General features: G+C 50.6%; 1 protein-coding gene and 1 non-coding gene across 2 annotated transcripts; both read right to left on the bottom strand.

Annotated features, from left to right (window-relative positions):
• Window positions 1-8,560: 8,560 nt before the first annotated feature.
• On the bottom strand, window positions 8,561-8,633 carry TRNAF-GAA. Its single transcript has one exon. It is a non-coding gene; the product is annotated as a tRNA-Phe (tRNA).
• Window positions 8,634-13,986: 5,353 nt separating this feature from the next.
• On the bottom strand, window positions 13,987-14,925 carry LOC122154200 (olfactory receptor 14A16-like). The gene has a single exon (XM_042801426.1). It carries the CDS (start codon window positions 14,923-14,925, stop codon window positions 13,987-13,989), a length of 939 nt encoding a protein of 312 aa, XP_042657360.1.
• Window positions 14,926-15,557: the final 632 nt, after the last annotated feature.

Below are 15,557 nucleotides of genomic sequence, written 5' to 3'. Positions count from 1 at the left end.
GGAGTTATCATCCCCCTCGACTCAGCACTGGTGTGGTCACACCTGTAAAATTCTCTGGGGCTTCCCATTCTGAGGAGCAGGAAGGAACTGGAGAGTGCCCAGAGGATGTCTGCAAAGGTGGGTTTAGAGAGCATGAAGCACATGAAGTGTGTGGAGTGGCTGAGGGACCTGGGCTTCCTTGTCCTGATGGTGTGGAAGGTCATGCGGGAGTAAAAAAGTAGCTTGAAATTAGGAGTTTTGGGTGTTTTCAGAGATTTTGGACCTTTTCTTTGTAGTGGGAAACCACCTGAGAAAGGAAAAGCATCGCAAAGTGCAGCTTGGGAGGTTGAGACTGGACAGGAGGAGAAAGACGTGTCCCTTGAAGGGTAGTGCTGTGGTGCCAGAGGTCACCCAGAGCCTGGATCAGTGCAGTGCTTTGTGTTCCAAGGAACAGGTAGGGAGGAAGGAGAGATCTCAGGAAAGGCAGGGAGATGCCATAGGTTGGGTGTCCACAGCCTGGGGGTCTCTGTCCCCTTGGCTATGGCAGTTGTCTCTGTTACCAAGGCCTGGAAGGAGACATGATAATTGCATGGAACTGGGGCCTCGTGGCTTCCTTCTGCAGGGAGTGAGCACGGCCAGAGCAGCTGACCCTAACTGGCCAATGAAATATTCCATATCATGGAACGTCATGCTCACTATATAAAGGAGGGGTGGTTGGGAAGGAGCTCTCTCGCTTCCGGCATTGTGATTGTGGGAACTTGGTATTTCGGAGTCGCTGGCCGGGAACGGGCTGGATATTGGTTAGTGGGTGGTGAGCAATTACGCTGTACATTGCCTGTTTATATATTTCTTTTTGTTTTCCCCCCATCATCGTTATTGTTCTCGTTTTATTGCCATTATTAAACTGTTCTTATCTCAGCCTGCAAGTCTCCCTTCACCCCTCTAATCCCCTCCCCCATTCCCAGGCGGGGAGGGCGAAGGGAGGGTGATTAGCTGCGGTGTTTGGTTGCTGATCAGGCCCAAACCACAACAGTTTTTGGCGCCCAACATGGGGCACGAAGGATTGAGATAACAACAGGTTGATTTGTGTGCTCTTCTGAATTTGTTAAAATGTCGACTGCTCATCCTGCTAGAATGTCGATCAAATGGTTCCTGGAATTGTGGTCTTTCTTGTTACGGTTGTGGTATATGTCACCTTACTTGCCATATATATTCCCCATGCTGCTGCTTATCACCCGTGGGAGTTGGATTCAGACTGTTGCTTTGCTGTACTATGTAATACTGATTTATGGCACGATAAGGTTGTCAGTCCTGAGATTAGTCTGGTATTTGTACTCAGCATGGTTATCATTTGTGCATGTGGGAGGTCATCTAGCGGAATGGGTTAACAATTACACTCTCTCCCTTTTCTCTGCGGAGAGCCAGACCATAGGGGAGATATTTTCTTCCATTTCCTTCTTCTCCAGGCTATTTACAAATGTGTTTGAGAATGTTGGAAGTTTTGAATATCCGTGAGATATTCACACTAATGTTGTTGTCTCACTGCTGGGAGCTGTCATGTTCCTGAAGGCTGTTTGGGTTGTGTTTAGGGTTAAGCGAATATTTCTGAACATCACTCGGAGATCCCCCCCAGGGTTGGAGAGTTATGAGTGGCTGGGGGTGTGGGATAGCATGGGCAAGTACTTAGGACAGTGGGCACCTCCGATGTTTTGGAACTTCACCCCTGAACAAGTGCAGGATCCTGAGAAGCTAGTAAAATATTTAGAAAAGGTATGCTGTCATCCTGATAACTCAAGAGAGACGCAGATCATGGCAACATGCTGAGGACTGGCCCATGCCTACCGAGCCCTGCTCACCAGTATGCAGTACGCTCAAAAAAAAGAGGTCTCTGGATCAGAGAACAAAACAACAAGCACTGCAGCCGCTCCGACACCCCCACCGGATACTGCAGCTGCTCCGACACCCCCACCAGGCACTAGAGCCACTCAAACTCTGGCAACAGACACTGCAGCCACTCAAACTCTGCAAACAGAGACTGCAGCTAATCTGACCCCAACAACAGGTACTGCAGGTGAACCAGAGAACCAATCCACGACTGTGTCAGTTGCTTCTGTACAGAAGAAGAAATATACAAAGAAAACACCCCGCCTTGTAAAGGATGAGGATGAACCAGGGCCATCACGAGAACAGGAGGAGGAGGCAGAACCAGTGGTAGTCACCCGATCGCTATCCCTGAGTGAGCTGCGAGACATGCGGAAGGATTTCAGCTGCCATCCAGGTGAGCATCTCCTTACTTGGCTGCTCCAATGTTGGGATAGCGGGGCCAACAGTGGAATTAGAGGGGAAGGAGGCCAGGCAGCTGGGATCCCTGTCTAAGGAAGCGGGCATTGTCAATGAAATTGCAAGAAAGACACAGACCCTCAGCCTTTGGAGGCGACTTCTGTCAGGCATAAGGGGATATCTCTTCAAGGAAGATCTTGTATGTCATTCAAGTAAGTGGACAACCATGGAGAGAGGCATCCAATACTTGAGGGAACTAGCCGTGCGGGAAATGGTTTATTTTGACCCAGATGATGCACGGCTACCCACAGACCCAGATGAAGTCCAATGCACCCGGCCCATGTGGTGGAATTTGGTACAGAGTGCTCCACCATCACATGCCAATGTATTAGCAGTAATGGACTGGCGAGATGAAGATGGACCACCTGTAGATGAGCTGGTGCGTCGACTCCAGAACTATGATGAAAGTCTCTCTCCCTCCATCATCGCAGCTGTGAAGGAACTAAAGGAACTATCCCGCCAACTCAAAGAGGATATGTCTTACTCTACGCCTGCATGGACTAAAGTCTCAGCTATCAGGAGCAGACGGTTCCCTACTCAAGAGAGACAGTACACACCACAGAGGGACCTATGGTATTACCTGCACGACCATGGAGAAGACCTGAGGAAATGTGATAGGAACCCTACCTACCTTCTAAGAGTGCGAGTTCAAGAGTTGGAAGGAAGAATGGCTAAAAATAGAAGTTCTTTCAGGAGAAACGCTGCTCCAGTCTCCAGTAATCAGTTGCCCAGACTGAGCAGGAGGGTTGACTTGGCTTCCGATCCTATGAGGAGGACTTCCAGTTCGTACTTACAAGAAGTGAGTAACCGAGATGAGCCTGAGACCCACACAGACTACACTAACCCCTTAATTGATAATGGATACTAGAGGGGCCCTGCCTCCAGCCAGATGGAGGAGAGGGACAACCGGGTTTACTGGACTGTGTGGATTCGATGGCCTGGCACATCTGACCCCCAGGAGTACAAGGCTCTGGTGGACACTGGTGCCCAGTGCACCCTAATGCTGTCGAATTTTAAAGGAACAGAGGCTTTCTGTATCTCAGGAGTGACAGGGGGGTCCCAACAGCTGACTGTGTTGGAGGCTGAAGTGAGCCTAACTGGGAATGAGTGGCAAAAACGTCCCATTGTGACTGGCCCAGAAGCCCCATGTATTCTTGGCATAGATTACCTCAGAAGAGGGTATTTCAAGGACCCAAAAGGCTACCGGTGGGCTTTTGGTATAGCTGCCTTGGAGACGGAGGAAATCAAACAACTGTCCACTCTGCCCGGCCTGTCGGATGATCCTTCTGCTGTGGGGCTGCTGAGAGTTGAAGAACAACAGGTGCCAATTGCTACTACAACTGTGCACCGACGACGATGTCGCACCAACAGAGACTCTGTAGTTTCCATTCACCAACTGTTTCGTCAACTAGAGAGCCAAGGAGTGATTAGCAAGACTCGTTCACCCTTTAACAGCCCCATATGGCCAGTGCGGAAGTCTAATGGAGAGTGGAGACTGACAGTGGACTATAGGGGCCTCAATGAAGTCACACCACTGTTAAGTGGTGCCGTGCCAGACATGCTGCAGCTTCAGTATGAACTCAAGTCAAAGGCAGCCAAATGGTATGCCACAATTGATATTGCCAATGCCTTCTTCTCAATCCCTTTAGCACCAGAGGGCAGGCCACAGTTTGCTTTCACCTGGAGGGGTGTCCAATACACCTGGAATCGGTTGCCTCAGGGGTGGAAACACAGTCCCACTATTTGCCATGGACTGATCCAGACTGCACTGGAACAGGGTGAAGCTCCAGAACATTTACAATACATTGATGACATCATTATATGGGGGAATACAGCAGAAGAGGTTTTTGAGAAGGGAGAGAAAATACTTAAAATTCCTTTGAGAGCTGGCTTCACCATAAAACGGGGTAAAGTCAAGGGCCCTGCACAGGAGATTCAGTTTTTAGGAATCAAATGGCAAGATGGACGTCATCAGATTCCAATGGATGTGATTAATAAAATAACGCTATGTCTCCACCAACCAGCAGAAAGAAAACACAAGCTTTCTTAGGTGTGATAGGCTTCTGGAGAATTCATATTCCAGATTACAGTCAGATTGTAAGCCCTCTTTATCAAGTGACCTGGAAGAAAAATGACTTTTCATGGGGCCCTGAACAAAAGCAAGCTTTTGAACAAATTAAACAAGAAATCATTTATGCTGTAGCCCTTGGGCCAGTTTGGGCAGGACATGATGTTAAAAATTTGCTCTGCACTGCAGCCGGGGAGAATGGCCCTACCTGGAGTCTTTGACAGAGGGCACCAGGGGAGACCCGGGGTCGAACCCTGGGATTCTGGAGTCGAGGATGTAGAGGATCCGAAGCCTGTTATACTCCAACTGAAAAAGAGATACTGGCAGCATACGAAGGGGTCTGAGCTGCTTCAGAAGTGATTAGTACAGAAGCACAGCTCCTCTTGGCACCCCGACTGCTGGTACTGGGCTGGATGTTCAAAGGAGGAGTCCCCTCAACACACCATGCAACTGATGCTACGTGGAGTGAGTGGATCACACTCATCACACAGCGGGCTCGAATAGGAAGCCCCAGCTGCCCAGGAATATTTGAAGTAATCACAAATTGGCCAGAAAACAAAGATTTTGATATGTCACCAGAGGAAGAGGTGACCCGAGCTGAGGAGGCACCACCATGAGAAGAGATATGCTCTGTTTATTGACGAGTCCTGCCGCATTGTAGGGAAACATCAGAAGTGGAAGGCTGCTGTGTGGAGCCCCACAGAACGGGTTGCAGAAGTTGCTGAAGGAGAGGGTGAATCCAGTCAGTTTGCAGAAGTGAAAGCCATCAAGCTAGCCCTAGATATTGCTGAGCGAGAAAAATGGCCAGTCCTTTACCTCTACACTGACTCATGGATGGTGGCTAATTCTCTGTGGGGGTGGTTGCAGCAGTGGAAACAAAGTGGCTGGCGGCATAGAGGCAAACCCATCTGGGCTGCCAACATATGGCAAGGTATTGCTTCTCGAGTAGAGAACTTGTTTGTGAAAGTACATCATGTAGATGCTCATGTACTCAAAAATCGAGCGACCGAAGAACATAGAAACAACCATCAAGTGGGCCAAGCTGCTAAAATTAAGGTAGCTCAAGTGGATCTGGACTGGCAACATAAGGGCGAAAAGTTTATGGCTCACTGGGCCCATGACTCCTCTGGCCATCGAGGAAGAGACGCAACATATAGATGGGCACGTGACCGAGGGGTGGACTTAACTATGGACGTTATATCACAGGTTATCCATGAATGTGAGACCTGTGCTGCCATCAAGCAAGCTAAGAGGTTGAAACCTCTTTGGTATGGAAGGCGATGGTTAAAGTATAGATATGGGGAGGCCTGGAAGATTGATTACATCACACTTCCACAAACTCGACATGGCAAATGTTACGTGCTTACAATGGTAGAAGCAACTACCGGATGGCTGGAAACATATGCTGTGCCCCATGCCACTGCTCAGAACATTATTCTGGGACTTGAGAAACAAGTTCTGTGTCAGCATGGCACCCCAGAAAGAATTGAGTCAGATAATGGCACTCATTTTCGAAATAATCTCATAAACACCTGGGCAAAAGAACATGGCATTGAATGGATATATCACATTCCCTATCACGTACCAGCCTCTGGGAAAATTGAGTGTTACAATGGGCTACTAAAGACCATGCTGAGAGCAATGGGAGGTGGGACTTTTAAACACTGAGACACACATTTAGCAAAGGCCACCTGGTTAGTCAATACTAGAGAATCTACCAACCAGGCTGGCCCTGCCCAATCTAACCTTCTGCGTACTGTAGATGGACATAAAGTCCCAGTAGTGCACCTTAACAACATGCTAGGAAAGACTGTCTGGGTTATTCTTACTTCAGGTAAAGGTAAGTCCATACGTGGAATTACCTTTGCCCAAGGACCTGGGTGCACTTGGTGGATAATGCAGAAGGACGGGGAAGTCCGATGTGTGCCTCAGGGGGACTTAATGTTAGGTGAAAAAAGCCAATAAATTGAACTGTATTAGATCAATCACCAAACAGCCCTATCAGTGCATCATTATGATTAACACATATTATATAATGGCATTGTATTCATGAAGGAACACATGAACTCAAAGTAAGGATTGGCTTCAGCAACCGATGCCCAACGACTCCCATAGACCATGAATACAGACGGTGTCGGACGCATCAGCCACCAACTCCAACTGTTAGAGACACTTAATGCCTTCCTCCTGCAAGGTCACCTGCTCACCTATTCCCTACTGACCAAGAATCACCCTTCCTGCCTTAAGAGACTATTATGACAGATGGAACGCAAAGTTATGAACCAAATGAACTTATGATACATTCTGCAGTGGTGGCCCAGTGACTGAGGGAATGATGTCTGTGTGCACGTGCCTAAAACCCAGGAGAAAGGACAACGATCAATTAGACTGTATTGGGTAATATGGAACTTGAGCATAACGTAAATGATGTGGAATAAGGGGTGGATACTGTCCTGGTTTGGGCTGAAATAGAGTTAATATTCCTTTTCAGGGACTAGATGAGTGCTGTGTTTTGGATTTAGCTTTGGGTTTGGTAGGAGAAGAATGCTGGTAGCACACTGATGTTTTCAGCTGCTACCGAGACTTCAAGGACTCTCCGACTCCTCATGTTCTGCCCGTGCGCAAGGGCACAGGGAGCAGGGAGGGAGCACAGCCACAGCACCTGACCCAAACTGGCCAGTGAAATATTCCATATCATGGAATATCATGCTCACTATATAAAGGAGGGGTGGTTGGGAAGGAGTGCTCTTGCTTCCGGGTTTGCGATTGTGGGATCTTGGTATCTCGGGGTCGCTGGCCGGGAACGGGCTAGATATTGGTTATCGAGTGGTGAGCAATTACGCTGTACATTGCCTGTTTATATATTTCTTTTTGTTTTCCCCCTATCATCATCATTGTTCTCATTTTATTGCCATTATTAAACTGTTCTTATCTCAGCCTGCGAGTCTCCCTTCACGCCTCTAATCCCATCCCCCATTCCCAGGTGGGGAGGAGGAAGGGAGGGTGACCAGCTGCGGTGGTTGGTTGCCGACCAGGCTCAAACCAAGACAGGTGATAAGGGTTCTATAGCAGCAAGATGTTGCAACAAGGGAGCCCAGCAGCCTGTTGGAGGTCATGAGCAGGTCTTTCTTCCTCTGGGCAGGGACTGATGGCTGTGAAGGGCTGCAGCTGGTCTGGACCAGACAGTCTAGTGTGTAAGGATATTTGAGGATAAAACTGGGGAGAGCTGGGACACTTGTGCTATGAGCCCTGGGTCTGGTGCTGAGAAGGTAGAGAACACAGAAGCATGTGTGATGCACAGAAAATGTGGGGGGTGGCAAATTTGGAGAGTAAAAATGATGTCCAGTAGTTGACCTGAATCTCTTTGGAAGTCACAATGTGAGTTGGTGACCTTCCATGCTGGAGCTCAGGGGAGTCACTGCTAGTGTTTCTGTCCTGACCTGTGCCCTTGCAGGAGGGATGAGCTGATGCAGAGGGATGTTCCTGTGAGGCCCCAGAGGGGTCCCCCTGTGCTGTGTGTCTCCCTGCTGATGCCCAGAGAGGAGCATGTCTGTGTTTCATCAAACATTGCCTCAGGGACATAAAGAGGGCCAAGAAACTCTGCTCAAGACAGTGTGTGCATGAACAACACTGGTGCCCATGTGCCATGGGATGATCCTCAGCACAGCTTTGTCAGCTGTCCTGGGAACATCAGAGATCTCGCTGGGACAGACCTCCGGAGGGAGGATGCTGCATCCAGGCCTCAGCTGCAAGAAGTGCCTCTCCCTGGGACTGGGGGGACGGTGGCCTCCCTGTGGGCAGTGTGCCCTGGTCTGGGAACTGAGGTTAAGGTGAAGGATGTGTGTGAGGAGGGGAGCAGTCTGTGTACCAGTGAGAATGACCATGAGGAGAGAGACAGAGTCTTTGCAGAGACCCCTGAGCGGAGAGATCCTGATCCCTGTGGAGCAGGGAAGGAGACCCAGCTGGAGAACACCCCAAAGACACACTGAGTGGAGAGTCCTGCCCAGGGGAAGGCTGGGGGCTTGTGGTGCAAGAGGAAGGCTCATTCTAACCTGTAGATGTGCAGCTACAGTGCACGGGCAGTGCTCTGGCAAGAGGGGAAGGAGCAAGGAGGGCCAGGGCAGGATGGATGAAGGCAGCCGGGCTCTGCAAGACCCTAAGGGAGAAAAACATTGCTGAAGCCCGCGGTTGAACCAGGGACCTTTAGATCTTCAGTCTAACGCTCTCCCAGCTGAGCTACTTCAGCCCTGCCCCAGCAGCCCTTGTCCCTGTGCCACCCGTGCCAGGCCACAGCCTGACACATGTGAGGAGAGCTCCTTGGGGATGTTCCCAGGAAAAAGCTGTGCCCAGTGCAAGCAGAGTGGGCCTGGCCTCTCCCTGCCCCTGTGGCCAGGTGGGCTCCAGGTGTGGGGTGGGTGCCAGCTTGCAGTGGGAGTGACAAGATATGTGTTGGGCCTTAAATACAAAGGTGATTGTTGCAAAGTCAAGTGAGCAGGCCAGGCGTGTGCAGCTGTAAAGGCTGAGGGAGAAAGAAGTGTTGGGTTTGTGGGAGACACCTCTCACAGAGAAGAGAAGGCCCAGGGGAGGAAGAGCTCGTGTTGGTGCCATAGGCTTTTGCTTCATTCTTGCCTGAGCCAGAGCATTTTGTTCAATGTTGGGAGACCATATGTAGGGGGAAAGGAGGCTTGGAAACCTCCAAGGGTCTGGGTTGCAGAGACTCTCAAGATAACCTCTTCCAGTGTGTAAGTGACCTCATGGTCCTCATCTCCTGCCTGAACGTTCTTTCCACTTTTGTCCCTTGCCTCTCCTTTTCCCACCATGCACCACGCTGAAGAGCCTGGCTCTATTTTCTTAACTGCCTGACAGGTAGTGAAATATTCCTACGAGGTTTCCCGAAGCCTTCTCGTCTCCATACTGGAGAGTGTTCCCTCAGCCTTTCCTCAGGTGGGAAGCTCTCCAGCCCCCTGCACGTCTACACATGCCCGACTGTATTGGTGCATCTTCACTGATCTTGCTCCAGTTGATCGATGTCCTTCCTGTACTGGGGGCAGGAGGCCCCAAACTCAGTGCAGTACTGGGCATGTGGTCTAGCAAGCACTGAATGGAATCGGAGGATCCTTCCCCCTCATCTCCTGGCCATGCTCCTCTTCAGACAGCCAGGATACTGTTGGCCTTCTGGGTTTCCAGCCGTCACCGCTGACTCATGTGCAACTTGTTGTCCACCATGACCCCCAGGGCCTTTTCTGCTGAGCTGCACCGCACCCAGGGCTGTTGCCCAGGGTTAGGCCAGCCCAGGGAAGGACTTGGTTGAAGATGAGGGGTGTTGAGGGAAAGGATTAGGGAGGTAGGTAGGGCTTAGATTTCAGGCATCTGGTGGGGGTTTCAGCTTCAGTGATCAGAGCAGGGCTAAGGATGAGAGCTCACCTTTCAGGGTTAGGTGTTAGGGTATGGGCAAAGGTTTAGGGGGAGCTGGGCAGTGCCAGGCCTGAGGGGCAAGGATGTGGCACTCGGCGTGTATTTGTCCTCAGAGTGACCGGGGGAAAACCTCAGCTGCTGATGACCAAAGGCATCACCATTCAAATGGGCTGGGAATTAGCACTGAGCCCCTTGGCAGGGCACATCCAAAGGGCTACACGACACAGGATGTCTCTGTCTCCTTTCTTTGTCACCCTGAAGTCACTTGCCTCTGTTCTTCTGCTCTAATCAGCCCCCAGAGAGGCTCACGTCAATCTCCTGAGGGAGCTTCCTCACCCAAACCCCTCAGCATGCCCCTCTAAACCCCAAAGACTCTTTATTCCTCCCACAGCTCAGTAACTTCCCCCTGGGAGCTTGTTAGAGTGCAGAAACTATAATTAGTTTATTCTTGCATCTTAATTTCTGTCCGGTTTCAGGGGGGCTTTTAGAACAGACTGTCTTCAAGGATGGGTTTTGCACAACCACTGACTCAACTGACAAGGGGGTAGGTGCACCCGATCCCCCTTCCATGCACACACAGAACCCATGTTCCACCTTTTCCTCATCTCTCATTGTTGTGGTTTAAGCCTGATTGACAGCCAACCACAATGCAGCACCTCTCTCTCCCTTCCCCTCCGGCAATGAGAAGGGACAGAGAGCCAGGCTTGGGGTTCAAGATAGGACTGGGATGGGGGAAAATCCCCCTTTTATGATCGCGAGCAAAAGGCAGACTCGTTAGGGGAAGAAAAAAAAAAAACATACATTTATTACAGACACTAACAACACATAACAGAGTAGGACAGTGAGAAGCATTGCCCCATCTTGAGAACACCTTCCCCCTACCCCTCCCTTCTTCCCAGGCTCAGTTCTGCTCCCGATATCTCTACCTCCTCCCCCAGTGGCGCAGGGGCAGGGAATGGGGGGTGCAGTCAGTGCTGCCACTTCCTTCATCTTCGGTGAGGGGAGTGTCCAAAACTTGTTACCCCCTGCTCCATCGTGGTCCCCCCCTCACAGGAGACAGTCCTCCACAAACTTTCTCTGACTTGAATTCCTCCCACGGGCCGCAGCGTTCCCCACACTGCTCCGTCATGGGTCACTAACTTCCTCCGACTGGATTCTCTCCCACGGCTGCAGCCCTTCCTGAGCTGCTCCGGCGTGGGACTCCCCCGCACGCTGCAATCCTCCCAGCACTGAATTACAGCAGCGGGGCTACCTTTTTCCATGAGACCCCGGCCTTCTTCGGGCACAGAACCTTGATCAGCCGAGCAGGAACAACAGGCTGTAAATCAATGTCTGCTCCACCGTAGATCTTCATGGGTGGCAGGGGGGGGGGCCGCCCTGCCGTCTCACCACAGGATACAGGGGGGTCTCTGCTCCAGCACACCTCCCCCCTCCTTTCTTCCTCTGTTCCTCCACTGACCTTGGTGTTCATGCAGCTGCAGCAACTCCTCCTCACCAGTCCGACTGCCCGTCACCACGTCCCTTCTTAAATACGTTATCGCAGAGGCGCAGCCGATTGGCTCAATTTCCCAAACAGAAGTGGAGCTGACGTGGAGCTGGGGGAGCTTCGAGAAGCTTCTCACAGGGGGCCGCCCCGATAGCCCCCTCCCCTGCCACCAAAAAACTCCACCACTCACTCAACCCAGGACACTCATGGAAATGAGTTGGAGGAGAACCTGCCTCTCCTTATCTAGTATGAACATCAGCAGAGAAAATGAACTTAAAAGGCAACAGAAAACTTTGCTGGGGGTGCACCTACCGCTCAAGATTACCAGACCTGAGACAATGCTGGAACTTGGGGTGGTGATCCGCATACTTCGACTATCTTTCTCTCTCTCCCTTTTCCTTTTATTCCTTTCTTTTCTTCCTTACAGGTTTATTAATAAGAGGCCACAGTGCTTGCTATCCTTTTCCAAGTTTCAGTTGTTTCTACTGCAAGTAAAACATTTTAACCTGTCATTTGGTGTCATTTCACTCTAATTTAACCCAAGGGGACCACAGAACCTTTATGATTCCCTGCATTCCCAGTCAGGCTCATAACAACCTTGGAAAGGCTCATTGCCAGTATAATATTCATTTTTGGCTATCTGGCCTCTGCCTTCAAATGCACGCTATGAGAGAAGCACACCTGTGGAGCACCTCATCTGCACAGTCAGAAGGGGTTCTGTAAGCATCAGCAATGTTGCCCTAGAGAAGAAGGCATTTCTCAACTGCCAGAAGGCACAGAGCACATTTAGGGAATATTAATGCACTCAGAAACACACACCTCCGTGGTTCACCTCGCTGAACTTCCTTCACCATTCTTTTAAGCAATGAACACAGAGAAATGTTCTTCCTCCTAGGGGTCTTACTAGGAGAGAGTGGAAAAGAAGGACCTTGGCCTTCCATGGTGTCAGAGAAGAGCAGAATGCACCTCATTCAAAAGAGGGAAGCAGCAATATGTTTTATTGAGGTAAAGTAATAAATTGACAGAGTTTCATAAGTGCGATGGAACTGAACAAAGTTTTGACAGGGACTTGATAAGGTTCAGTAAGATTGATGGTGAGGTTCACCCTACTAATTACTGCATGGAGGAAACCCACAAAGGAAAACAGAGTTAGAATTGAGTTAGAATGTTTCACATAGAGACCAGAGATGCAAGGAGAGAGGAGGACACTCCCACTGTGTCACACTCCAAGGCGCCCCCATAACAAATCCTGTCACGTGGAAAGAGGGGTCCAGCCCAGTGAGCCAGACTGGGAGGCCCCCACATCCCAGACCGGTCATGCAGGGTTACTGGGGCCAAGTCTGGGCTTTGAACTGTGCAGGAAGACACAGTCCATGTACGAAAATGGAAAACCAGGGCAAAATGCCAACTTGGGAAGGCCATGTGCGTCGGAACAAAGAGGAAAAGACCCAAAGGGGATCCCCAGGAAGAACCACATGAAGGAGGAGAAACAGACAATGGGCCTTTGAAATGCAAACTGCTTTTTGAGGTGTGACACCAAAAATTCAGGTGGTGGGGGGGACATCCAATTCCCCATGCTTGTGAGGGATCTCACAGCTACCTGTAAGACCATTGTGGCAGGCAGGTCAGTGCTACATGTTTTGCCTTGTCCTTTGGCTGACGACCTGATCAAAAAGCTCTGTCTGACTGAGCCAGGGGAGAGGTCAGGAGTGGGCTGGGACTTGGGCACTCACCCTACAGCTCCAATCCTTCTGAAGGGCACAGCAGCCCCAGGGAGCATCCCAGAGAGGGATGGAAGCCTCCCCAGTGTCCCCACTACTTGAGCTGGTCCAAAGGGTGTAAGGAAACAGAGGCCAGGCACTCTCTGTCTGTCCTGCATTTATGCTGCAAGTGACCCTCAGCCCTGGCTGCCTTTGTTCCCCTTCTGCCTCCCCACCAGCCCTGCTGCCCAGGACAGCAGGAGACCCCCTGCCCTGGGGCTCCTCGAGCAGCTTCCACATTTCTCCAGTCTCCTTTGCCCGTGCCTGTTGCATTTTCACTGGCTCACACTGAACAGCTGCGTCATGGCTTATGGGTATCTGGATTAATACTTTACTCTGGATCAGTTTCACCTTTAAGGGGTGTCTCATCTTCTGAGTGTCCATTCACTGCCCACCCCAGGGCACACAGAGAGTATCCTTTCTTTTCTGACCCCTCCAGAATCCTTTCCACAGGGAACAGTATATGCCATCAGCCCTGCTATACGTGTGGCTACCTAAGAGGTAATAGAGAGCTCCCGCAGTATCTACACAGCCCCTGGACACCAGGAATAGTCTTTAAAAACACCACTTGCTGTCCAGTAGATCTCAGAGTTGCCACAATTTTATCACCTCCAGTACAGGGAGAAAAGAATGAGAAAAGACATTTTTAAAAGTCCAATTCTTTGTGCTTATTTTTGGCAGCATCTTCCTTAGGACAGCCCAGCCTTCAGGCACTGCAGTCAGGGGACCTCTTTTATTGCTGAGATACTCTCAGGGAAGCCGGATCTGGTAGAGTGTTCAAGGCATTTGTGAAAGGGTCACGCAGAACAGATGAAGCCTCTAGAGAAGTGGAATGAAGCCAAGCAGTTACCTCTTATGAAAATTATAACAAGGGAAAAATAAATCAGAAGTCTGACCTAATCCAAGTTGCAAGTAATCTGCAGAGAAGGTGAGGCAGGTTACTGCTGGTGGAACAAGGTGCGTTGGATCAATTCCTTCACCGCATCCTTGAGCTCCCTGTTCCTCATGCTGTAGATGAAGGGGTTCAAAGTTGGAGGTACCACTGAGTACAGAACAGCCACCACCAGATCCAGGGATGGGGAAGAGAAGGAGAGGGGCTTCAGGTAGGCAAAAAATGCAGTGCTGATGAGCAGTGAGACCACAGCCAGGTGAGGGAGGCACGTGGAGAAGGCTTTGTGCTGTCCCTGCTCAGAGGGGATCCTCAGCACGACCCTGAAGATCTGCACATAGGACAGCACAATGAAAACAAAACAAGCAGAGACTACAAATACACTAGCCACAAGAAACCCAACTTCCCTGAGATATCCTGAGTCTGAGCAGGAGAGCTTGAGGATCCGGGGAATTTCACAGAAGAACTGGTCCACCACATTGCCGTGGCACAGTGGTAGAGAAAATGTGTTGGCTGTCTGCAGCAGAGCGTTGAGAAACCCACTAGCCCAGGCACCTTCTGCCATGTGGACACAAGCTCTGCTGCCCAGGAGGGTCCCGTAGTGCAGGGGTTGGCAGATGGCAACGTAGCGGTCATAGGCCATGATGGTGAGAAGAGCACACTCTCCTCCAACGGAAAAGACAAAGAAAAAGACCTGGGCAGCACAGCCTTGGTAGGAGATAGCCCTGTTATCCTGGAAGGAATTGGCCATGGAATTGGGGAGAGTGGTGGAGATGGAGCCCAGGTCGAGGAGGGAGAGGTTGAGGAGGAAGAAGTACATGGGGGTGTGGAGGTGGTGGTCACAGGCGATGGCGGTGATGATGAGGCCGTTTCCCAGGAGGGCAGCCAGGTAGATGCCCAGGAAGAGCCAGAAGTGCAGGAGCTGCAGCTCCCGTGTGTCTGCGAATGCCAGGAGGATGAACTCAGTGATGGAGCTGCTGTTGGACATGGTCTCCCTATGAACCCAGGGGTCTGTACCAGAAGGAAAAGACAGTGACAAGTGAGGACAGACTTCTCTGTGCAAAATCAAAGACATCCCTCAAATATTCATGCTACCTCAGGCACACCCCCCTCCCTTTTTCCTGCTTGACAGGACCTTTGTGCAGCTCCCTGGCTGTTGCTCTGGTTTGTGCTGGCTGGGGGTGCTGTGAAGAGCAGGGCCCGTAGGCTTCCAGATGTGTTGAACATGCTCTAGGCCAGGCTCTGCCTGGGAGCAGGGGGCACGTAAGGACCAGGTCTGATAGATTTTCTCAGGTGAATTCCCTCTCATCATCAAAGGGCTTGACAGCATCTCTACCCCCAATCCCAAGCAAACCTGACTGCATCAGGCTATTTTTTGTGTTGTTTCTTTCATAAAGTTATTCCTTTCCACCACACCAACCCACTCCAGCCCCATCTCCTCTGAGGACTCTTCTGTGAAATCAGAAATTCTGAGCATCTCTGCTGCGCTCAGGCTGAGCAGCCACAAGTCCTGGGAGACAAAAGGATTTGCTGTGGCTTAGCACAGGGGCAGGCGAGCTGGTCTGTCTGTTTGTCTTGTTCCCAACTGACCTGTGTCTGCCCCATGAAATGGAGGGGGAT

This window comes from Tyto alba, unplaced genomic scaffold, assembly GCF_018691265.1.
Source record: "Tyto alba isolate M040663 unplaced genomic scaffold, T.alba_DEE_v4.0 Super-Scaffold_34, whole genome shotgun sequence".
NCBI classification, from domain to species: domain Eukaryota; kingdom Metazoa; phylum Chordata; class Aves; order Strigiformes; family Tytonidae; genus Tyto; species Tyto alba.
This window is presented reverse-complemented; position numbering and strand designations above follow the sequence as displayed.

What these genes read in the sequence shown, in the direction of transcription:
- LOC122154200 (XM_042801426.1), bottom strand. Translation starts at nt 14,925, where the DNA reads ATGTCCAACAGCAGCTCCATCACTGAGTTCATCCTCCTGGCATTCGCA.